Source organism: Scomber scombrus, chromosome 13, assembly GCF_963691925.1.
Source record: "Scomber scombrus chromosome 13, fScoSco1.1, whole genome shotgun sequence".
Taxonomy (NCBI): Eukaryota; Metazoa; Chordata; class Actinopteri; order Scombriformes; family Scombridae; genus Scomber; species Scomber scombrus.
In genome coordinates, this window is record NC_084982.1 from 13,538,274 (window position 1) to 13,562,683 (window position 24,410).

General features: G+C 36.2%; 1 protein-coding gene across 4 annotated transcripts; it reads left to right on the forward strand.

Moving 5' to 3' along the window:
• Positions 1 to 6,775: 6,775 nt before the first annotated feature.
• On the forward strand, positions 6,776 to 23,765 carry LOC133992759 (muscleblind-like protein 2a). 4 transcript variants are annotated; one of them, XM_062431479.1, is made up of 10 exons: positions 6,776 to 7,002; positions 10,394 to 11,009; positions 15,029 to 15,193; positions 15,489 to 15,719; positions 15,808 to 16,059; positions 17,469 to 17,522; positions 17,897 to 18,053; positions 19,607 to 19,642; positions 20,240 to 20,334; positions 21,304 to 23,765. In XM_062431479.1, the coding sequence occupies exons 2-10, from the start codon at positions 10,836 to 10,838 to the stop codon at positions 21,316 to 21,318; spliced, it is 1,179 nt and encodes a 392-aa protein (XP_062287463.1). In that variant the 5' UTR covers positions 6,776 to 7,002; positions 10,394 to 10,835; the 3' UTR covers positions 21,319 to 23,765. The 4 variants fall into 4 exon arrangements, with proteins under 4 accessions (XP_062287463.1, XP_062287465.1, XP_062287467.1 ...); XM_062431481.1 differs by having other exon boundaries at positions 15,510 to 15,719; XM_062431480.1 differs by lacking the exon at positions 6,776 to 7,002 and adding an exon at positions 8,564 to 8,676.
• The last annotated feature ends 645 nt before the right edge of the window (positions 23,766 to 24,410 follow it).

Below are 24,410 nucleotides of genomic sequence, written 5' to 3' on the forward strand. Positions count from 1 at the left end.
CAGTGCGGCAGTAAAAATGGAAGATGAAAGAGGGTTCATTTTTATCTGGTTAAATAGGCCTCAGTGGTTGTGATGCTTTTATGCTTCTTATCTCATATTCACTCAAAATCCCCGCTTATGAAATTAAACGTTCACTAAATGTCAACATTGAAATCATATGGCTGCTTCTTTTTTAACAGTAGTTTCTCATGTTTCCTCTCTGATTGCAGTTCATCATCAAATACCTCAGAGGGCACAGATTTGTTTCATTTTAAAGAATGATCTACTCTGTTGTGTGTCTTCTTTTTGTCTGAATCATTCATCCAGCTGGCACAGTGAATGTGTTAAATACTGGTTAAGTTGTTTGAGCTTTTTGGAGCTGTATGGGTGCGCTTGTCTGTGCGGCTGCTCTTCTGTGTTTGTGAGTTCAGTGAGTGCATGGATGGATGATGGTAGAACAAAGACGAGGTGTAAAGCACATTGATAACACTCGATCAAGTGTTTCAAGTGAAGCTACCAGCTCCAGCTCTGAATATTCAATCACTCTGTGTATAATTGAAATTCATGAAGTCCCGCCATTTGTGATCAAATGGCATTTTTTTCTCAAAGGAGAGGAAGGATATTACAACCAATACACATAATACAGAGGATATACTATATATGTAAACATATCGTATGCAGATCTCAGGATAAGTTGAAACGTTACAGCATCAAACTTGAATCAAACAACAACAAAAGACAGACATCAATATCATTTCCTGCCTGTTGTGTAACAGTTCTCTCACTTGCATCATCTATAACGATCACATCAAAAAATGTGTTTAGCCATTGTGTACATGTAAGTGTGAGAGGAGGATGCCAGTGCCAGTCAGGCCTGCTAACAATACACAGTTCCCAGGATGTGACAGCTGGAAATCATTTAAGAGCATGGCTGTAGGTGAACATGGAACTACAGTTCCCAACACATCTGACAGTGTAGGGGACACCTGACTTCAGAAACACACTATACTCCCATTAAAAACCCTATGTGTCCATCAGGGCAGAGATCACACAGCAGCGAGGGAATCATCTTCGCTGTGTGGCGCTTTCTCAAAATAAGGTAAGTCCTATGGAAAAAGCCCAAGTGGATCTGTTTTGAATCAGTCGTACCATTTGTGATGTAGTAATGAAAAAGTTTCTTCATGGTGATGATTGGAGCTTGATGTTGCTTTATACTTCTACTCCACCACACTTCAAAGGGAAATATTGTACTACTACACTACATTTATTAGACAGCTATAGTTGATAATTACTTTGCAAACCTTACATGGAACTTTTGCTATACGTTGAATGAATTTAGCAATAATCCAATTATATTAAAAAAATATCTGCATCATGAAAACATTTACATTTGATATTTTAAAGATCCCCTCCAGACATGTATTAGGACATATAAAAACACTGCATGGAACAATAGCATGTATCTGACATGTATTATGTAAAAAAGTATAATTACTAAATTTTGTAATCCTTTTAATGACATCTATGCCTTTTCCTTCATTAAAAATTCCATAATTTATGAATATGCAAATATATTTCACACATTTTTAAGTGGAGGGTGGCTTTAAGTATAATTACAATTATACTCCTGTACTTTCAAAAGAAAAAATTAGGAATATTTTTCACTGAAGACATTTTGACATGCCATAGTAAGCACAGGCATAAATAACTAAATTAATTCAGGCTGAATTTCATTTTCCAGCTTCACACTGTTATTGCTCACTGGGACACTTAAATAGAACATAGCCATCAATAATGTTATTAGTAACACATGCTTTTCCTATAATGACAAGTCAAAATGTCTTGCTGTGAGAAAGGTATAATGTGATATTTCTACTTTTACTTAATTAAATGCTCTAATTACTTCTTCAACCAGAGGTATTCTTTGTATTTTCTGCTCGTTTATTCTCCTGGATTCATTAGCTGAGAACACAGAAGGGTTTTTTGAAAAATGGCCATTTCCAAAGGGACGTTTATTCTAGAAATTTCTTTTAATAAACCAACATGCTACACTGCTGTGTGACAAGCTGTAGGAATTGCAATATTTCCCGGTGACAGATGGCATGAGCACTGCATGAGCAGTAAGCGTGCCGTATCACTATTAATGAAACACTTCTTCTATTGCTGTTAATGTGCTTTAAATCTGTAGTGTTATATGTATATATGTGGTTGTATGTGTGTGTGTGTGCATGTTTTCATTGTAAATCTGTCACTTATATGCCATTGCTGTGGCATAATCAACAATCTGTGGATAGAAAACTCACTTTTAAAAGGTGAGATCTTGTCAACTCATAAATCTTTTACAATGTTCAGGGTTTATTTGCGAATCACAGTTGGCACATTCTGTACGATAATTAATCTGTGTCAGCTCTCCATGCTTATTCCCTGTCTGAACACAAAACCTTTGTACGATATGGCCATTGCTGAAAAATTATTAAGAAATCAATAATATAATATTTGAATATTTTCCTCTCAAAATTATGTCCTAAAGGACGTTCCTATTCTGAAATTGGATGAGTGAATATTTCCACATAATGGTGTAGATAAAGTGTTTTTAAAAAATCAACATTGATTTTCACTTTAAATTATACCGCCATTCCCAGACATGTGTGACATGCCACTTTATCATTTTAATGAATTTTTACTGCCACACCATAAAAGCACACATCTCTCAGACGCTGGTTTATCTGCATTTATCTGTTTTATTTGTTTATCTATATGATTTTAACTGTTGCTAAAGAATGGCTTTGCCTGTTGGAAAATACCAGGAAATCTTACCAACATGGAGTAAGATATGGTATTAGTTTCTATGTACATGTTAAAAGTCTTGTGAAGAAATGAAGAGTTTAAAAGCCTTTTGGCATGTAACATATAATTTTTCTTGTCAGACCTGAAAAAAATGAGTGATTTCTGCTTAAGATATTAGAAATAAATGCATTGAATGGCCATGACACTATGATGCCTGTTGCTTTTATATTCTCAGTTTAGATAAAGTATTTACTGTATAGACATTCACTCGACTCATTTTTCCATTGATAAATCGATTCACTACAATCCATCCACTTAGATTCAAACTATTTGTGATATCTTAACCTACTGAGTATAATTATTGGTGAATAATTTGAGAATAATTCTAGAAAACATAAAATGAAAACATAATGAAAAATATATAAACATACATACAAACACACACACACACACACACACACACACACACACACACACATATATATATATATATCCATCTATCCAAAAAGATGTTCAAAAAATACCATAAGAACATAATTTTCTTTTCTAGTTCACAAAGTATAGTATTAAAGTAGTGATGATGATGTTCACTGGTTGACCATATTTTTCAATCTTTCATTTCTTTCTGGTATGAAGAAGTGACTATGTTAGCAGGTATCTGGTCCTTTTATCTGACCAAATTAAAAATGAATACATCACTCATCTTTCTTATGACACTGTCTTGATATTTCCACTCATTTAGATTAATTTCAGTTCAAGTAAACAAATGTAAAGAGCAAGCATTTACCCATAATAAGATAAAAATAGATAATATCTGCAAATACAGTGACATGATTCTCTAACTGTTAGCAAGATCAACTTGTATGTATTTGGATAGGTATGTCTTTTGAAAAAATGACACACTGCAAAGCAGCAGTGCAAAGCTGAGTACTTCAGTACTTGACTCAGTGTATTCCCTGAAACACCTTCCTCATCATCACATTACAGCTCTGCATCCAGCGACATGCTGCCCCCTCTGCTTCCCCTCAGGTAGTACAGTAAGGATGACGAGTTTAGCATTTCAGCCAGTGACTGCAATAGGTCATTCCCACACAGATGGTATGGTACAGTGTTTAACTGTACAGAAAGTGTGTAATTACTTTAAACTTTAAAAATACAGTTTTGCTCTTAGACAGTGCTTTACTTTCTGGAGTTTTAGTCAGCACAGTGTGGACAACCATGTTGCATATTTAGATGTAAATATCAAAAAATAGTGGGAAAATTGGTTTTAAAACATTAAACATGATCATCACTACCAACAGGGATTATGTTCAGTTCTTAAACAGCTTCTACTGTGTGTTTACTATGCAATAAAAATGGTAAGAAAAATCACTACATCAAACTTAACATCTGAGTGCTCAAAGTGCTCCTTAGATGAATGACGAGCTGATTATAGGGCATTATACATACAACCAGTAAAATAATTTCAGACTAATGCACACGAAAAAGAAAAATGCTGAAAATATTACAATATAGTGAAACAGACTAAAATACATGAAATAACAATAATAACAATTACTGCCAATGACACCTTGATAAAAGATGCACTGGCGTATCTCTGATAACGCAAAACAAAGTCTGAAAACAGAGGCCTTGAAAATGATCTTTTAAACAAAATTTAAAAAATTCATACAGTACTGTCTCCTGAACCCAGCAGAGTTGACCTGGTGCAACTACTGTAGTCTGTTGGCAGAGAAATGGTACATTTATCTTCATCTTAACATTATGTACTCTCACTCCCATACTGTGCACCCTATGTGAGCACCAGATAGGGTAAAGCTTGCTTGCATCACAAAACTAACACCTCACTGTTTTTGAACCATCTCCCTCACGTTGAACCTCTGGTTTTGTAAGACAGGTGAAAATAAAGAGAATACTGACATCTACTGGCCATTACAGAGAAGTGCTGCTTTTCTGGTCCCTGAAGTGTGTTTTAAAGGCTTTTAACACACAAGACTTCCCCAGTTTTGCACTAGCAAAATGAATGGACGTATTAATTAGCCTGTCTCGAAATTAAGTAGGCGTTTTTTTAATACAGTTTTAAAAAAAATAAATTAAATTTAAAAAATCGAATCTGCTTTGCTTCTCTTGCAGTTATCTACCATTAGATGGGAGTGTTGCTCTCAATAGTGCGAGAATGTTGTAATTATAATAACATTTACTCAATTTCAGTTATTAGAGCATTGATTGTTCTTATAATTCATATTATAAAAATAGCAGAAAAGTTTAGTGCATTACTGATTTGTGTTATTTTCAAACAGACAAACTTCAAGCTGGGTAAGAATTGAGGAAAATTAGATTGACATTTGTCTCATATAGTGCACATATTTTGATGTGTAGTGTAATGGCACAAAATAAAGATAATTTAATATTTGTATAATCCACAACACATTGGGGATTGGATCACAAAAACACAGTAAGAGGCTTGTCCTGAATAAAAGCCTTAAGCTGTCAGTTTCCCCTGACACACAAATCTTTTCAGGAACTGGTTACTGATAGCAGTAACTTCCCAAGTGAGAATATAAAGGAAAACATGTTGACTGAGTGATATTTGCTTGTTAAGTGATACTTAAGTGAAGAATTATGGACATCCAAAAATACCACAAAATGTGACTTACCAAAGCCACAAAGTTGGGAAGCATGTGATATCAAATGGTCTGTAAATAATAAAATATGTGAACAACAAACAAGGTTAAGGTCAAAGTGATGACAGCATGGATTGCTGCATTCCCTTTGTTCTTGCGTCTGACTCACTCTGACAGTGACATTTTCTTCAAAGGGAGCAATATGGTGACCTTTGCATGCAGCACTTGATGCCATATCTCCAGTTTGTTGAAGAGCGCTGTCAGTGTGACGGATCGGATAAAGCTCATTTGTTATCTCAAGGAGCCTGCAGGAACAAAAAAAGAGGGAATCGATCAATTAGTGTTTGTGCATTTGTGGGTCTTTTGAGTGCCATATAATGTCATGACAGGTTATGAAATGGATAAAAGTCACATTGTCCACTGTAAGGTTTTTGATTTCTAAAATATATTTCATGCATAATTTTGAATAGGCTATATGCTAGCTAAATGGTTTATTTTTTCTGGATAAAAGTTTCAGAGCACACGTATACCACTAAAAACACGAAATCTGATTTTATGATTTTATGACATTGACACCATCCTCAGCGCATACACAATAAACAGGAATATAACATTAATGCTTTAGCTGCATTATCAAGTCTCGCACTACCAGAAAAGAGAGAGAGAGTTTCTCACTTTTAATTTTATTGTGAAGGTGTGTTGCTAAACATATCAGCACCCTCCATGTCTGATATCTGGGTTAGCATCTAACCTATCCAATATGACCTTGAGCAAGCCCATGGTACTAGGCTATTAGTAATCTGTCGATTATTCTGATCATACAAGTCAAACGTCCCCTTTTTATTATGACTAGGAAAAACCTTACTCTATTATCATGTCTTACACAAATAGATAAAACACACAAGTATTTGGTTCACATGGGCTATTTCGATGATAATGAGCAGGCATAAATTTGACGTCACATCTTTGTCACATTTATATTGATATACGTGTTTCATTGGATGTTTATATTTTTGTTATATGCTAATTAAACTAATCAAAAGAGAGGAAAGAAATCCCTCACATGGTTTTATTGCGGTTCCCTTGGTAACAAGCAAACCCTTGCCCTTTTAGCCTCCTGGCATTCGTGTGGGTCGTACCACTTTACGGTTGTAGAGGGGTGTTGGGAGATATAACATACAGTGTGGTCCCATTTATTTGATTACGTTGAAATCAATATAAAGCATTTAATGTTTTAATAAACCACAATGTTTGTTGTGATTTATTTAAAACGTGGTATATTCAATTCTCAATGTTGTTTACACTTCAGATCGCACGCCTTGGCCACCCCTCCATCACATGAAATTGACGATTGTACAGTAAGCTGTCAAAAGCTTGTTGCTTAAATCTGTGCGGTACTGGAAAGTAATACAGAAATGAGGTCGTGTAGATGGACGAAATAAGAAGCGATATTTTGGCAAATAGAGTATTAACAAAATGGGTTGTTGAGCAGACGTTTTTTGGGGGTACTTGGTGTCTTGTTTTCGTTAGTTAGTGCTGCTGCCGTGTCGTCTGTCCTAGCTGGTGCGTGATTGCTGTCTCCTCTGGGAAGCGGTTCATCCGTGGTGATGAGGTAAGCAGGTGCACGTTCCGCTAACAGTGAAGCTAACGTAAGCTAATACATATTAATGTTAATGTTATGTTCATGTTAACTTAGTCCCATGACAGTGCTGTCATTAGCTCGCTAGCAAGTGTTTTTGATTAGCTAGCTAAAGAGGCTCACAGGATGAGAATGCAAATCGGACACTACAACGTCAAACCTTTACAGTAACGTTACCAAACTATACAAGAAAGGCAGTGTGTGATGATAGTGTCAGGTTAGTTGACTATTGCCTGCCGGAGTGGTATTATGTTTTCTTCTGTTTGTAAGTAAGTGGCATGTTGTAGATTAGAAACAAGACTGTACACACAGTAACGTTGCGAGGGGGCGCGGATGCATCCATTATCGGACATGCAATTAGCCTTCCTGAAAATATGCATAACAACCCTCTACAGAGACTCTTAGTATACGTTTTGTAACACCTTTAATCATGATTATCATTGCAAAACACAATTTTATCCATGTGCTTCTTTACAGTGACGTTACTACGGTATAAGTGCACCTCCCTACTGTACTGAATTTAAAATATATTGAAATAAACAAGATGTTCAAAAACAGGAAAATGTTTTCCACCTAGGGGACTCAAAGTGCCCCAAGTCACCATCATATAACCTAAAGTAAGCTGTGCAACAGGAGGTTATGTTGTCCTCAGACCATACTGTCATTGTGTTAAATCATATTTAACTACAAGAAAACACTTTCTTTTATACAATAACCCTCTCAGTTTGAGTTTTTCTCTAGTCCATCTTAGATGTTATGCTAAATCACTCACATGATCCCCTTTCTGTGGGGGATGTTACACACCAGAAACAGCATGTAGGGAAGTTAATGCATTATTTATGCATTTTTGCAAACACACAGACACAGAAAGACATGCACACACACTGAAAGGTGTAAAACATTGAATTGATACTAAATTATTTGGGATTTTCCACTTCATTTTTGGTTACATACTAAGAAAGGTATATTACCAAATGTTACCATATATGTATGGTGTATGAGTATTATTGTATTTGAACAGAGGTGAAATGATGGTCCAACAGTAAATATGATGGTGAAATGTGATATAATAGTCCATCACACATTATTTGCTTTAATAATAAAGCAAATAATGCAAAATAGACCGTAAAAGAAGCTTTTATTTAATAGATATATTTACATTAACAGCAGGAGTCTAGGCACTGTGTAAAGCATGTTATAGGCATTTATTGATATGCTACATGTGCTGTATATAATAGCACTTGATCATAAGGTTTGTGCAGTGTTGCTAGTTATAATTTCTTAGATCTACACTTGCTCATCATAATTAATTCTGGAGACGTGCATCAATTGTTGAATTCTGTCCTCTCTAAGAAAGAAAATTTTATTCATAGAGAAAGGGTCAACTGCCAACACTGCCTTACTCCAAGCTGTTCAGCCAGCTCTTACACAGTACATCAGCCTCTGGTTTCCTATTGGCCCATTTCAGACTGGGAGGGTCTTCCCGGGGGCCGGCACCCAGGCAGGAAGGGGGTGGCTGGAAATGTTTCAACCAGAGTTGGGCAGACGGTCTGTTTTCACTGTTGTTGAAGAGGAAATCTTTGGTCATTGAATCCTCGAGACAGAGAGGGGGTTGAAAGCTGTTTTTACTCTCCTTTTCTTCACAAAGTAAGCTACTCAAAAGTTGTATTGCTAGGCTGGATTCCAGGTTAGGGACTGGAGTTCTTCAGTGCTGCATGAAGTGAGAGAAGTAGGTTGTCTTGCTCCGTTTCCTGACTTGCGCCTAAAGGAATTTGCTGCAGTATGCTGTGGCATAGCATGCAGGAAAGGCTGAGAGGCTGTGACAGTAGAGGATCTGGATTGACAAAAGCATAATTTATTCTAAATTTGTGGCTTTTGTGTCCGTCTAAGTTTGTAGAATCTGTTATTTGCTCTCATTGGAGGAACTTCTCAACTCTTGTACAGATTCTGTTTATTCAGCTCATGGGTTAAATGTATTTTCTTCTTGCTAAGCGACTTCCTGTTTCTTTTACCACTTAGTGTACAGGTCAGTCTATCCTGTCCTGTGTTTGTCTCCTCACACAGTATTTATAAGCTTTGTCTTGCTTTCCTTGTATTCTTTATGTGCTTTTGTTGGGCCCAGAGTCAGCAAATCTGACTGTGCAGTTTATAACTAGATGTCGTGGAGGGCTGAACAATTGATTGAAATATTACTGCAGTATGGCCAAGTGCAATATTCAAATCACATGAGCTTCAATTTTGTGATAAAGGTAAAATGTGATAAAACAAACCATTATAAATGCAGCACTGTGGTGCTACAGAGTTGACCCGGCCTACAAATCATATTCTCTAGATGTAAGTTAACATGCTTGTTTGATACCTCAGGAAAAATCACATCAGCATCATATTTTTTTCAGTTAAAAAGAAATCCAAAAATGATCACTCTCCACTAAAATCGTGACTCATATCACAATTGTAATATCTGTCGTGTCATCCTGTTAGCAAGTCTAGTAGTAATTTGTTTACTGGGACCATGTACAGTGTTGCTCTGCAGTCCCTTCAGTAGGTCAATAATAATGTGCTGAGAGCAGATAAATTACAGAATTTATTACATGTTTTTTATCCTCTGGTATGGATTTGAGCTTCGTAAATGTTTATATAGTGTTATTGATTGTTTAATCGCCATGATACCACACAGCCACACAAGCACAACAAGTGTGGCTCTGTGTGTGCCTCTCTGTGTATCCTTTATGTTTGTGTGAAATGTGCAGACAATATTACATTACTATGAAGTCTAGTCTAGTGTGAGCCCAGACACAAGGCAGACAATAATAGAGAGACCAACATAACGAGTAATGACTGTGGAGTAAACTACAAATCAGAAAAGTGGAAGTGGGAGCACAGCCTTAACCTAAAAGACATTGAATTTTAGTTTTGTAGCTTGTTCATCAAGCTATAATACTGCTTATGAGTACACATTCAGACTCCAAAATGTATTCAGCTCTTCTCTTTTTGGTATCCCTAGTTCGCTGTTGCGGTTTTACTTGTTAAGTCTCATCTAATCAGTTATCAGACAGTGGCAGTAATAATTTACAAGGACAAGCGGGTCTGAAGCTACTATGGCTTTTATTGGGCTTGTCTCTTCAGATTCTGACATAAAACACTATATTTCACTTTATTTACAAGATCACATTTGTTATTGTCTGGCCTGATACAGTTTCTGGTGTAAACTGCTAAACAATAAGATGACTCAAGAAACTAGATGACATTTCTGTATAAATACACAGATTTTAGAATAGCAATACTGTAAATATTATGTAGTTTATATGTACACAATTTAAAGAAGCCCCATGGCTGAGTAATATACATGTTCTTTGTCTTTCAGATCACGAACAGAAAGTGCCTTTGAGAAGACATCCCTGACTTGAAGTTGGTTGGTGTACATGTCCAACGAGTGCTTTCTTTTACCACCAACATTCAATACCTCAACTCAAAGCATCTGGTTTGCACAATTTGAGCGCCCTAAAAGAATCCAAAAATAGAGCCATAATATGGGGACAGAGGGTACTGGCCTCAAAATCTGACTAAAGCGACAGGTCTGCAAAAAATTCCCTCACTTGTGTGTCACATAGAAAAACACATCTACAGTTGTTTTCTCACTGATGGATGATATCTAGGTGATCGACCATCCATTTGATCTTTCTGCTCCAGCTGATGGAGGACTCATCAGGTTGTTTTAAAAGTGGACTTTGCACAGCTTTGGTGTATGAGGCACTGGACAACAGGATTAGCTTTTAATTTTTAATTTATGATTAAAACCTTTGGACATGGCGTTGAACATGTCTTCAGTAAGAGACACAAAATGGCTAACCCTGGAAGTCTGTCGACAGTTTCAGCGTGGAAACTGTTCTCGTAGTGATGAGGAATGCAAATTCGCTCATCCACCGAAGAGCTGCCAAGTTGAAAATGGGAGAGTTATTGCCTGCTTTGACTCACTGAAGGTAAGAAATATTGCATGCACTATATTATCTGTGACACCATAATGATTCTTAACTTCAATTTTCCTGTTGTTTAGATGAGTAGGAAATCCCATGAAACTTTCTGAGTTAATGGTTTTCCTGTTGTATTATAAATATATAATGTGTAAAAAAAAATATTTTCACATTGTTATTTTTACAACCTTTTTGCTCCTCTTAAAACATCTTTAAACAATTACTATTAGTCAAGCATATCATGGGCGTGCAGGTTCCATCTAATAGAATGAGACTGCACATTTTAAGATTTGCCAAGCTTACGAGCACTGACAGTTAGAGGTGTATTTCGGTGGTAGTTTGGATCCACGATAGTACTCATAGTTTTCTACACTGCAGTGTGCAAACATGTCTCAAAAATAGTCCCTCCCTAAATTAAGCCACCCTGACTTCCAATTTCATGCAGAAACATATAAAGTAATACTACTAGAAACATAGAAGCTACAGAGCAAAACTGCAATCTCAAAGATTTATTTTCCATTATGTTTGGCTCCAGTTTTTGTGAATTCATACATAATAATAAAACTTTTCAAAAAAGAGAGAAAGGTATCTTGTAGATTTTACTCTCATCACTTAACTCACATAGAAAGAATAATTCTGGCAGCCGGTTGGATTACAGCCTGTTTGTGTTCCTGTTTGCTCAGTTGCCCAGGATGAGGCCGGGGTTAATCCACTCTCACACATTCACTGTCACGACACAATACAGCTTTGCCACAGGATTATTCTCATGCTGAGTTATCATCTTATCACTGCACTGTAGGCAATTAATACACTGCTTGATCGACTGTATTGCCATTCTTAATCACTTTTTTGACAAACCACTAGGTAATGCTTCACTTGTCCTCCTATTTAGAAATTATACTTAACTGTATACAAATGTTTATTAAATTGTTTATAACAAAATATAGTGTACTTATTGATATATATAAGGACTTTAAGTGTTTATTAATGTAAAGAATTTGTCAACAATTATAACTTCTCCTACAAACATTATTTTATATTAACTGTTTTTTGTTTTTTGTTTACTATATTTTCATTCATTATATTTTTATGTACAAGCCTCTGCTTAGGGGTGCCCACATGTGGAGTTAAAGTTGCTGACAGCTAGATATTGTGTTTTAAAGCTCTCAAAATACTCACTTCGTTGAATATCAGCACCTCTCACAGCTGACTCACTCAGTCACGTACCTAAAGCTTAATTCCATCAAAGGGAATTAATGAGTCTCAATGAGTTCCAGTAAAAAAAAACGTTTTAGATCAGAAATCTCTACTGTTTTACTGTGTACTGTGTAGCTCAACTGTTAAGACTCAAGAGGTAGGTAGACAGTTGTAGCACAATGTTCTTGAGAAGGTTTTGAACAAATTACTCACCCCACACACACCAGTTTTGCTGATAAACTATTTGATCAGGGCTTCACTGTTTGGAAAAATACAGCTACAGCTTTAGAAAGAAAAATGTTTTGCTAATAAACGATAGAACGGTAGCACACTACAAAGCGGTTGATTGTCCATTGAAAGTATATGAGTTAAAAAAACAGAAATTAAGACTGAGCCTGAGGATGGAAAGAAGGTCAGATGGCCGTCTGCAGTCTTTGCAGTCATGTGATGATGTCACAGCTCTTCCCGATGAATAGACTTTTGTCTAAGGCGTTATTTAATGTTGAATGTTACTGGCAGCTGTTACTAACTCAGTATCTGTAACTCATCCTCAGCCTTTATTCATTGAGAGACAAACTGAGCTAGTCATCTAAACTGCTTTCCCAGCAAATGTTTTCCTTTTACTCAGCTGTTGAGTAGTTAGCTTGTCCACTGTTGCCATTTTATTGCCATGTGATTTTTTAATTTCAGATAGAGAATCAAAACAATTACTGTACTGTTGTAGTTCTTTACTCATTCACAACGTACTCTCAATAGACTTAACTTCATTAGTACGATGAATGAGCACATGCTTTAGTATTGTAACTAGTATCTCATGACGTCCATAAGAGCAGCACACACTGCTTGTCTCTGTTTCCTGTGACTTGCTCTGAAGTGTGTGTACCTGCATCACTTCATTCAACAATTCACTCTGTTTTGTACACATCAGCAATTAGTTTTAGGAATACAACTTATTGCTACTGATATTTCTCTTAATGAGACCCATGTCTCCTACACAACCCGTATCTCTCAGAAAGAGAAGACAAAAATGCCCACTTCGAACTATAAAGAAGCTAAATGTTATAAGACACGCTAGTCACTTTCCCCTTCTTTGGATTATACTGAAGACCTTGTCACCAGTGCAATATTTCAGACACAGCAATTTAAAACTAGAAAGTTGAAGAAAAAAAAACCCTCAACACTGTTATTTTCAAGATTAATGAGAAATGTCCTGACTACACGTATATTCACTGAAAATAATTGATATAAAACTCTCGGGAGAATTGCAAATGAGGTAAAATTGGTGAACATGATTGAAGGATCTGAAAATGTAGGCCATAAGAAGCTGACTTCCCATTAGGCCAATTTAGATGCTTAATTGACAGAAATGAAATGTGTCAGAGCTCATTTCAAAGTCAAAAGGGACACAATAATGCTCATGCTTCATAATAAGACTATTGAAATCCCCATTGGATTCCCCCCCCCATAGCTTTTTCTTAAAGTCTCTCATAATAGCGAATAGTCTTGTGTTAAAGAGTACTATGAATTGACATCTAACTGGCTGGACAATTTATTTATATTGGCAGCCTACCATTTAGGTTCAAAGCTAACATTCAACACTGTGCTGTAAATGTGTGCTCTTTTATTTCATGTAGCAAGGTGAGAAGTACAGTTGTGGAGGACGAGGTGATGAATAGCTATGTAATGAATCTGACTCTCATGGGAGTTTGAAATTCATGTTAGACAATTTTTTACCTTGTATCCTAATAATGGCTACTACATTTAAAGGCCCTGCTCACACAGATGTTTGTCCTAACTAACTGCTCAGACAGATGTTGGGTGGAGCTATACGGAGTTTCACATGAAGTCAGGAAACTTCATGAACCAATAACTTTACTGGTGGCCTCTTTTCCTAATCTTAACCAAGCGATTTAGTTGCCTAACCGTGAGCCATACCCTATCATAACTATATCCCAATTTTACTTTAACCGTAGTTTAGTTTTTTAGTTGTGTGTTTAATGTTTATTGTACAAACCACAGTTTTATCTAAATAGATAATGTTTTTATCAATTCAAATGATTAAAAATCATTACCATACCTATAAGGTGTTAGTTTGTGTGGTGACATGGATTTTTAAACCATCACGCTCAACAAATATCACTTTAAGTAATAAAAGAATAAGAATAAAAGTTTTTTTTAGTGTTTTCATAGACCAGATGGAGTCTGAAGTAGAAGTCAGTTAATAGTCTGATCTGAGAGACGGTAGTAATTTTAAAGTACCTCTTCCTCATTACTGGGATTTTAGTTTTCTTTCATGTTTCATAAACATTTGGTGCTTTCTGCCTGGCTGCACTACAAACACTGTGTACTTTTTAAATTTCCCAGCACCACATTAAGAAGAAGCCTGGAGTCAGTGCTGGGCAAAGTGGTTTGATTCTAGCCATAACTAGCTATGCATACCATGCAGATTAGCACACTGATGACACCGCTGCGGGTGAGTGGGGTGCAGAAAAAAAGTGTTTGATGGTTGATACTGTTGATAGAACTGTGTCTGGAAGCGCTCAGAGAAACCCTCATTTGCAGCAATTATGCTTGATATTAAAATTATTATGGACAGTGTAATAGGATGTTTTAATACAAGTAAGATATTAACTATATCCCGCTTTAAATCTGATGACTCCGTCACATTTCTGTTCCTTACAAATGTTTTTTTTTAAAAAGCGTTTCCTACCCAGTTTCAAAGAAAGCTGTAAAACTTCATAAGGAAGGCTGAGATCATCTGGAGCATCAAAAGGATCACCAGCCCGTCATTTTAGCGTTGCTCTGCTTTTTCTTATCTTCTTTGAATACAGGGTCGATGCTCCAGAGAAAACTGCAAGTATCTTCATCCACCTTCACACTTAAAAACCCAGTTAGAGATAAATGGGCGCAACAATCTCATCCAGCAGAAGACAGCAGCTGCCATGATTGCCCAACAGATGCAGCTCATGATCCCTGGACCCAGCCTGCAGTCTGTGGTAAGATCCTAACAGTGATTAAGTAGGAACATAAAACATCCCAATTGTTATGTGTGTGATCATTTATGGCCAAGTGTTATTCAGCATGATAACAGTAGTGGGCGCTCTAAGCCTGGGTTTCACAGTCTGTACCTGTTGATGTTTTCCCCAGAGTTAAGCTGAAGCCAACGTGTCCGCGTATAGCTCTGAGTTGTGTCAAAATTGTTTACACATAGACATATAAGTGACATATAAGTGAGTTACATAATACCAATCTTACATTTTATTTGATGGTATTTGATCTCTTCCTTCATAGCCAACATTTCCCATCACACAGGGACTTGGCGCAAATACTGGTCTTGGTTATAGTCCATACATGACACCCATGAGCCATGGGATGAGCCTCGTTCCCACAGACATCCTCCCCAACACCCAGGTCCTGGTCCCTGGCAGCCAGCCTGTCACGCTCCAGAGCTCCTGCTCTTCTTCCTCCTCTTCATCTTCTTCTTCCCCCTCACAGAAGCTCCAGCGTACTGACAAACTAGAGGTATTGAAGCACTACAAGGAGTGATTTAACATAAAAAAGACATTCATAATTCTGTGGGTAGACATAATAAAAGCTGCTTTTCTCTCAGGTGTGCCGTGAGTTTCAGCGGGGAAACTGTGCAAGAGGGGAGACAGATTGCCGCTTTGCTCACCCCAGTGACAGTCCAGTGATCGACAGCACTGATAACACCGTCACTGTCTGCATGGACTACATCAAGAGCCGCTGCACCAGAGAGAAGTGCAAGTATTTTCACCCGCCTGCACACTTGCAGGCCAAAATCAAATCCAGTCAGCAAGTCAATCAGACAGCCGTGGCAGCCCAGGCCGCCGCTGCAGCCATGGTAAGACAGAGTCTTATCCCTCTGACTATTGATCTATCTGATTATTTATTAATAGTGGTGATGTTTGATCACATGGCATCATAGAATGTAAAAGATTATATTGTATACTAACATTTGTAATGCCACATTTAATGCAGTGGCACACTATATGCCATCAAAATTCAGACATTTAATATCAATTTAATTTTTAACTGTTTAATAGAACAGAAAATGTTAATTTATTAGTTACAGTATCTCAATTCATAAACTACTTTATTTATTTAGAAAATTTAAATTATAGATGGAAAATTATTGGAAGACTTTGTAAACAATGTACATTTGCTTTCTTCGTATTTTTTCTTTCTTCATAGTAAAGGGGGGAACAATTACAAAAATATTTTTCATACACGTAAAGATAAAGTGATCCAAACAAATACGAAAAATATCTGAATTTTTGCAGTAATATTTGCTGCCCTCCCCCTCTTTCGACCTGTCACCCCATGACATAATTTACCACAAACATTACACATCTTCTTCACAGAATAATTGTCTTAAGCTCCACATTCAGACATTCATTGAGATTTTTCTATAGTTGTGCACTACTTTGCTCTGATGAGATACTGAAGCCACGGTGCTTAAATGAAATGTGTTTCGTTATTATGCATCTCACATGCTCTTCATCGACCATCTGTGTTACTTTTCATGTAAATCATCTTTTTGGTTATGATTTTTTTGTCGTTGTATTTTTATTGCATGACTTTTAGGTTTTTGCTTACAAACACATTTCATGTTTTTTTTTATGTACAGTTCAAAGCATTCCTCTTAAATTGTGCCTCTCATGTTAGTCTTTCTTTTAGAGCAGAGCTCCTCATTCTGTGCTTCATGATATTAGATGTGTGGTTATCTTCAGCTCTTCAGCTCTTATGTGTGATATTGCTTTTGGCAAGCTTTCATAACATCAAGTCATCTTTCATAAGTTTATCTATTCTGATCTGATTTGCATTCAAATCAGTGTGAGTACTCCAGAATGAAATGGTGTCGCACTGAACATACATGCTAGTGTTTTGATTTTGATTAACCAACTCTGATCAAGTAATATTATTTTAAGTGATCAATATACAATGAAAACAGTATATTGTAAGTCTTTGCTGCCAAAGTCATTGATAAACTGTACATGCATTGCTGACCTACTAATTCAGCGGTTAATCTTTAGTTATTGTGGCCTTTAATCAGGTATATTGGTTACTGTGCATGCATACTGTGTTTTATGTGGTAAACTACATTCAGATTATTTTGTTTTGTTTTCCCCTTCTCACCTACCCACAATGCTGTCCCCCATGATGCACCTCTGCTTGCTGTTACCTGTATGTTAATACGCTTGAATCCCATTGGCCCACTGCCATCATGTGCTCGCTGCCTGCTATTAAAAGACTCAGTCGACTGCCAAAGCAATGAAGCGACCCCTCGAGGCAACTGTAGATCTGGTATTTCACCTTTTGCTTTGCATGTAGCCAATAATTGTACTATGATAGCTTTTGATTTTTGTCATCGTGAGCTTCTTGTAGTCTCATATAGTCTTTGTGTACATAGTCAGTCACATCAGTATCTTAAAGGGCTTAATTTGACATATTTTAAAATCTTGGTTTGATACATTATTCCATTCATATTTGTATTCTAAAACCATGCATGTTTTTTCCACTATGTGATTAACATTCATCTTTATTGTGTAGTTGTGTTTGACATTTTTTCACAGTGTTTTTAAATGAATACTAAATATTAAAAGTTTGCACAACATAGCTGAACACAGAAAGGAAGGAGTTTCAGTGTGTCATGTCTCGCTGTCATTGTCACTTTTCAGGCTTTCCCCCACAGCATGCTGCAACCCCTACCAAAGAGACAAGCTCTGGAGAAGAGCAACTGGGCCTGCTCTCTCCTCAACCCGAGTTTTTTGCACTACCAACAGGCTCTGGCCAACTCACAGCTGCAGCAGCACACAGCTGCATTCTACCCCACAGGTAAGCATCTAAAGTGTCGGCCCTTTGTTTATTTGTGTCATGTCTTTTTTCTGGGGTGAGGTACTGTTCACAAATGTCATGCATTCTGAATGTGCATGGTTACTTAATTTACCAGGAGAATTTGGCAAAGGTGAGTATTAACAGTAGAAGGATACTGCCTATTGAGAGGTTTAATATGTTAGATATGTCTTTTGCTGCACAAAATGATATGAATCTTATATTTGCCTCATAAGATTATGACTTGAGGCCCTTTTCACAGCAGACATTTTAACTTGTGAAAAAGCACAGGTGTTTCTAATAATACTAAAGATGGCTCGTTGTATCCATGTGTTTCCCAGTAGGCCATGACAGTTTTTACTGAGCAGACATTCATGATAGCAGGATTCTGATATAAGAATTAATTGGATTACCCTTAATAAAGTAGACTGGATTCGAAATAACAGGATTTAGGTTGAATTTATTTAGCTTGTACAAGCAGGGCGTTTCACAAATGCAACAACAAGAGTTACAGAAGAAAAGGCTCCCCGTGGAGCATGATCAGAAAGGTTTTATGCTACATGATCCTTGCCCCCTCTCACAACTGGCAGACACAGGTATCGCGTAACAGTTTCTCAGTTCCCGCAATCAGTAGTCAGGCAAAAATCCCCCTGCCTCTTGACCTTTTCGCACCTTCTCTTTTTTGCTACAGTAATTTCAGTTTTTAGGTAAAACAAGAAATATCAAATGTCAAGAACAGTCATATAGAAATAGGAACACACACTGCATGTTTCAAGACATCTGAATTACATCATAATCCTAATTTTTATAACAGATTCAGCCATCATCAATTTTATTATTTACGCCTTTCCTTTTCCTACTGTGAAATATCAAAATCTCTACTTACTGGGGCATTTAAATTGATGTAAAGCCCATTTCGGTTGGTATTATCATTACAGAGGGATGTGGGGAATAAAATATTCACTATGCTCCTCCATTTTTATGGATGGTGTTAAATCATTGCAAAATTACAGAATGTGGTCTGTAATAGTCATAGACATTCAGTAGGAACAACCTAAAGAGAATAACAGGACACACCAACATTTATCTGACATTAAAATGTCTTATTGATGATGTTACTGATAGCTTACATTTTTTCTGTCATCAAATTGGTCCCCTAATAGGTCAGATTAGCAAAAACATTATCAAATTCCTTTGTTTTCATAGAAAAGTCACTGGAATCAGCTGTAGACAAAACACAGATGTACACTTTTAAATACAAGTATCTTGCTTTATATGGTATTTCAATTACAAGAGGACCAGCTAGTTTACAGAAAAACAGGAAGTAATTGCAGCTGTGGGCGTGAAAAAATGCTTCGGACAGGATTAAAATCACTGCACCTCCCCTGAAGCAAACCAATTGTATCCTGTAGTTTAGCCTTCAATCCAGAGTTGTGTCTGCTTGCACTTGTAAACAGATTTTACTCAGCTTGATTGAATCTTTCTGAAAACCTTACTGTTTGTAGATGTGTATCACTCTAAAATCCCCTCTCTCTTTTGATTGTGTAATCATACAGGTTCTGTCTTTTGCATGGCCCCTGGAAACAACGTTGGTAGGTCCCCTGCTTATTTTTTATAAACTTTGTCTCACAGTCAATCGAGAACACAGGAGATGCTTTTATATTAATCCAGTGATTATTCTTGGTATTTGATCACCAAATTTAGTAATCTATACTTACTTGTGATATATTATTAATCATTTCTCAAACATAACTCCAGGTAGTCAAACACAATACACAGATTTAAGCATATTGCTAGATTGTGTTTGTAGAATTAACATGAGTCATGTATTAGGAAATTTGATCAGCATCCAAGAGATTCAATTCAATGTTTTTTACTCTTAGGTAAAGTACTAACAGACCTTATAAACCACACAATGTCTTGTGGCGTTGTGTGCGTACATGTAAACTCTTTTGGGATGTTAAATTCTTTCAGATTTCCTAATTTTATCTCCTACCAGCCCTCCTTTTATGTTCTCCCCCGCTGTCTCGCTTTGCTGTGTGACGCCATCTGCTGGTCTAACCCGATGATGGCTTGCTGCTAATGTCATTTTGTATTTGCCTGGCAAGAGAGAGAGAAAAACATTGCTATGGTTACCATAATGCTCCACCTACCTTTTCATTGCTTTCATGGTTCCCTTCCTGAAAAAGTCCCCATGATGTACAGTGCTACGCCTGCTACTGTCTCTGCAGCAACTACTCCCGCCACAAGTGTCCCCTACGCAGCAACAGCACCAGCCAATCAGGTTTGCTCCTTTTTGAAGCTTTCTGTCAGAAACCCTTGAGCTCTGAATAAGTGCTTCATCTTTAAATCAGGGGAGTTGCTTGGTCAGCATAGTGTGTTGCCCTGCTTGCATTGCCTCATGAAGCTTCACATACCTGTAGACCTTCAGTAGAACTAGTAGGCTGCGTCTCAACCTTTTTCCTTTATGACAGACAACACTTACTGAAAGGTCTTTCATCTGCAAATAGTGTTGAATATTTTCTTTACTGCATGCTTTTTGCTTTCAATGTCTTTTTTTCACAGTATAGTATAGTTCCAAATCTTCTATAAAGTGAGGGAGAACACAGTGGTTCACTTAACTAGTCAATAATTTGCATTAATTTTAATTACATCATGTGTGAAAAGATGCTGTCCTCATCTAGATTTAATGTTTGTACATTTGTAATGAAAAACTTTGCCAGAGTTTGATCCTTTAAAGCTGTATGTGTGTGTGTGATTTGTATGATCGATATTTACAATCATACATGCAACCTTAATTGCCCAGACCAACTAATTTGTTGATTTTGATGGATGAAAATCATAGAGGATTTAGTGTTTATTTTTGAAGCCGTTAATTATCTTCTTTACTTAAATATTTCTTCCACATGTGCAGTGTCATATGTGTATAACTTTTAAACCTAAAACACCCACTTGTAGGTCTATCCTTACAAATTCATGTTATCAATTTTTCTATTTTTTATTGCAATGGGTATTTAAAATGGCAAAATGTAGTTTATTTCAGGCAGAACTCAGGTTAAAGTGTGTCTAAAATCATGCATAAGATAGGATAAGAATTGAAGTAATGGTGCATCTAAGAAAAACAGTCAAGTTTTTAAAGATTTTTATACATTTTTAATACATGTTTATAGCCATTACAGTTATAAATCTTGACGAGCACTTGATGATCTTTGTCATGTAACAAAACCACATTTGTCTTTTGCCCCTGAAACAGATTATTCTCAAGTAACCACCAGGAGTCAATGCCATGTCGCTGCTGTTAAAGGACACAAACAGCCACTCTGTAGATTCGATGTTAACACCACACACAACCTTCAACAAGCTGCATGCTGATAATACCACAGATGAAAATGTTGTGGTAATTAATTACAGAGCTCAATTATAAGGATTATACTTTGGAGAAGTGTCACAGAAGATTATTGTTTGTACGTCTACATGCCTTTGCACCTGAATTAACATGCATCCTCAGTAATGTGCATAATATCCTGGATTCTTATTTCCAAACCAATTGTGAAAAGATCAGTGGTGCATTTAGCCACATAGAGAGCAGAAATACAGTGTCTCCAATCTATATACAGATCTATATAAATAAAAACTAGCGTTTCTAAATATGGAAATCAAACAGAATTAGGCAGTGTACATAGTTAACATTTAATACTAATTGATATGGGAACAAACTGAAATGTTGTTTATTGACACGTTTAGATGTAAATATCACAAGAGGAAGAGTTGAGTCTAACAGATTTAATGTGAAATCACATTTCAATGTGTATACATGTTAATGCCAGGTGTAAAGAAAAAATAGAGATTGTTAAAGATTGTTTTCATCAGGATGTTGAGACAGAAATGTTTGTTCCTTCTTGAATGTGTCATTTTTGTCAGTTTATGATTGTTTATCGTGTGCCAGATTTAATTATTTTAAACTAACTGGTAATAAGCACTTATATTATCTTTTATCTCCACATTTTAGAAATGTAATTCCACAGCAGGTGTATGGAAATTCCTTTTAAAATGTCCCTGAGGGTTGCCCATTTGTATTGCTGACCCTGTTATGTTACAGGATCAGTGCTCCACCTCCTGGTGTGCCTTTGCATTGCATACACCGAATGTGTGCTGATAGAAAATACTGAATAATCCAATGATCAGTTGCTGCACATAATTATTTTTCTTGACGGCAGTAAAACCACATTGAATCACACAGTTATATATTCCCCTTTTTATTATTGAAATAACATATATACAGTATATATATATATATATACAGTACCAATCAAAAGTTTGGACACACCATACCATATCCATGATTGAGAAAGTGTGTCCAAACTTTTGACTGGTACTGTATGTCTGGATTATGGGTCACAGCACTGATGTACCCATAAGTGTTTTCAGTTCTAGTTCAACCTATAAATAAAGCCATGTTTCTGAGAAGAGACTCCACAGCCATGAACATTCACTCAATAAGTGTGTTTGTGTGGAGTTTAAACTTAAGTGTGATCCTATGAGGGTTGAATATTGTGTGAACTGTTAATTTAACTGTAATGTTACAGTTGCTTGTCAGTACTGTACTCTTTGAATGTTACAAGTGCCTAAAGAATTGTGCATACGATTACATCAATGCATATTTAAAAGGCTTCACTCAATTAAATCTACTTAAATCACATTTAGAAAGAAATTAACTTGTTTTGCGATGCTTTGTCAGTGCATTAGTACTTAGTTTACACTTAGATTTAGGCTTTCAACTTCACTGAAATGAAAATTTGTATGTATGTACTCCATATAAGATTTATTATCCAGCTTTGTTTCACTTTTAAGAGTAAGTAGTTTCCAACAATATTCCTTAACTAGTTTAATGCACAGTAAAAAATATAGTTAAGTAGAATTTTAAGGACGTAGCCGTAGGTGAAGTTTAGTTGTGTATGATTGATGTCACATTATGCAATTATTTGTCTTTGTTTGAAACTTAGCGCAGACAGAGCAGGCAGTATGTCTGGTTAAGTGACAAACAAAACTCATGTTAAGAACAGTTTGCAGCATATGTGTATTTTCTTCACATTTTTCGTAAAATTTTAAGTTTTTCAAGCAGTGTGCAAATATCCACTTTTCCTTTTAATGTTTCCAATGTCTTTTAAAGTGACTGATATGAGTTTTTGTGTGTTTGTTGTGTGTGTGATTAATTCAGACAATCCACAAAGAGACTTTGTGCTTGTTCACTTTTTTCCATTATGTTTTATGTATTTCCATTGTAAAAAAGTAGTTGTACTCACCATTTGATGGGATATAAGGAGTATACTTGCAAATAACACTAGCTAAGAAAACTTTTAAAATGTATTATCGTCTATCTTATCATGAATGTAATTTATTAAATGGACTTTAGTTCTGCTTTAGGTTCCTCAGAAGGCCTTGATCTGTTGTATTAGCCTACAAAAGCCGTCTGTGTTCAGGGATCGAATGTTGGAGTACAGTGAAGCTTAAAACATTTGATCCTTGTCACTGCCTTGTCACCTTTAAGGGACGACAAACTTTTGTATGAAGAGCATGGCCATAGAAATGCTTGGACATACAAAAGTGCATCGTACAGGCCACATTTTACACAAAAAAGGAGTAATTTTCATAGTAGTGTAATGATAGTCTATCATTTAATTGTTTCACTTTGTTGCTGAGGCAGTTTGGTAAAAAGAACAATTGTATGTGATTTGTTTTTTCTCTCTCCTCACAATAACACATTAGATTGTACTGTCAGATATTTTACATTTCTTATGCCATGATGAAACACAATCCAGTGCAAAAGATATATTTGGGAATGTGAATTTTGTGATTTTTATGGTTTCCATTGCATCATTATAACCTCTTGCAGTAAAAACTGAATCTAGTCTGTTAAGCACCAAACTCTAACAGACACAAGTCAGGAGTTGATGGTTCAGCAGCTGTTTAAAACTAAATTGTCATTATGATTTTAAAATTTAGATTATTAGGGTTTTGACACATTTCCCTATTTTATTTACATGCAAACAAAAGGCATACATTTGAATGTTTGTTTCAGCTTTTGACTAAAAGATTGAATGTCATGGATACATCTGCACCTACTCAGTCACAAAGATGTGAACAGTAAGAATGTTTGACTGATGGAAACATTGCTCTTAAGCACTTTCTCAACAGTCCGATGACTGAGAAGACATGCTTTTTGTGAACTTTGCCTTATCCTTGATCTATTCCTAAGTTTGCATTTGTTCAGTAATGTTATGAATGAGTTATGAATTCCATCCTGTTTGACTATTTAGATAATGGAGCCATTTAATGAAATTATTGCCATACCAAAATGTC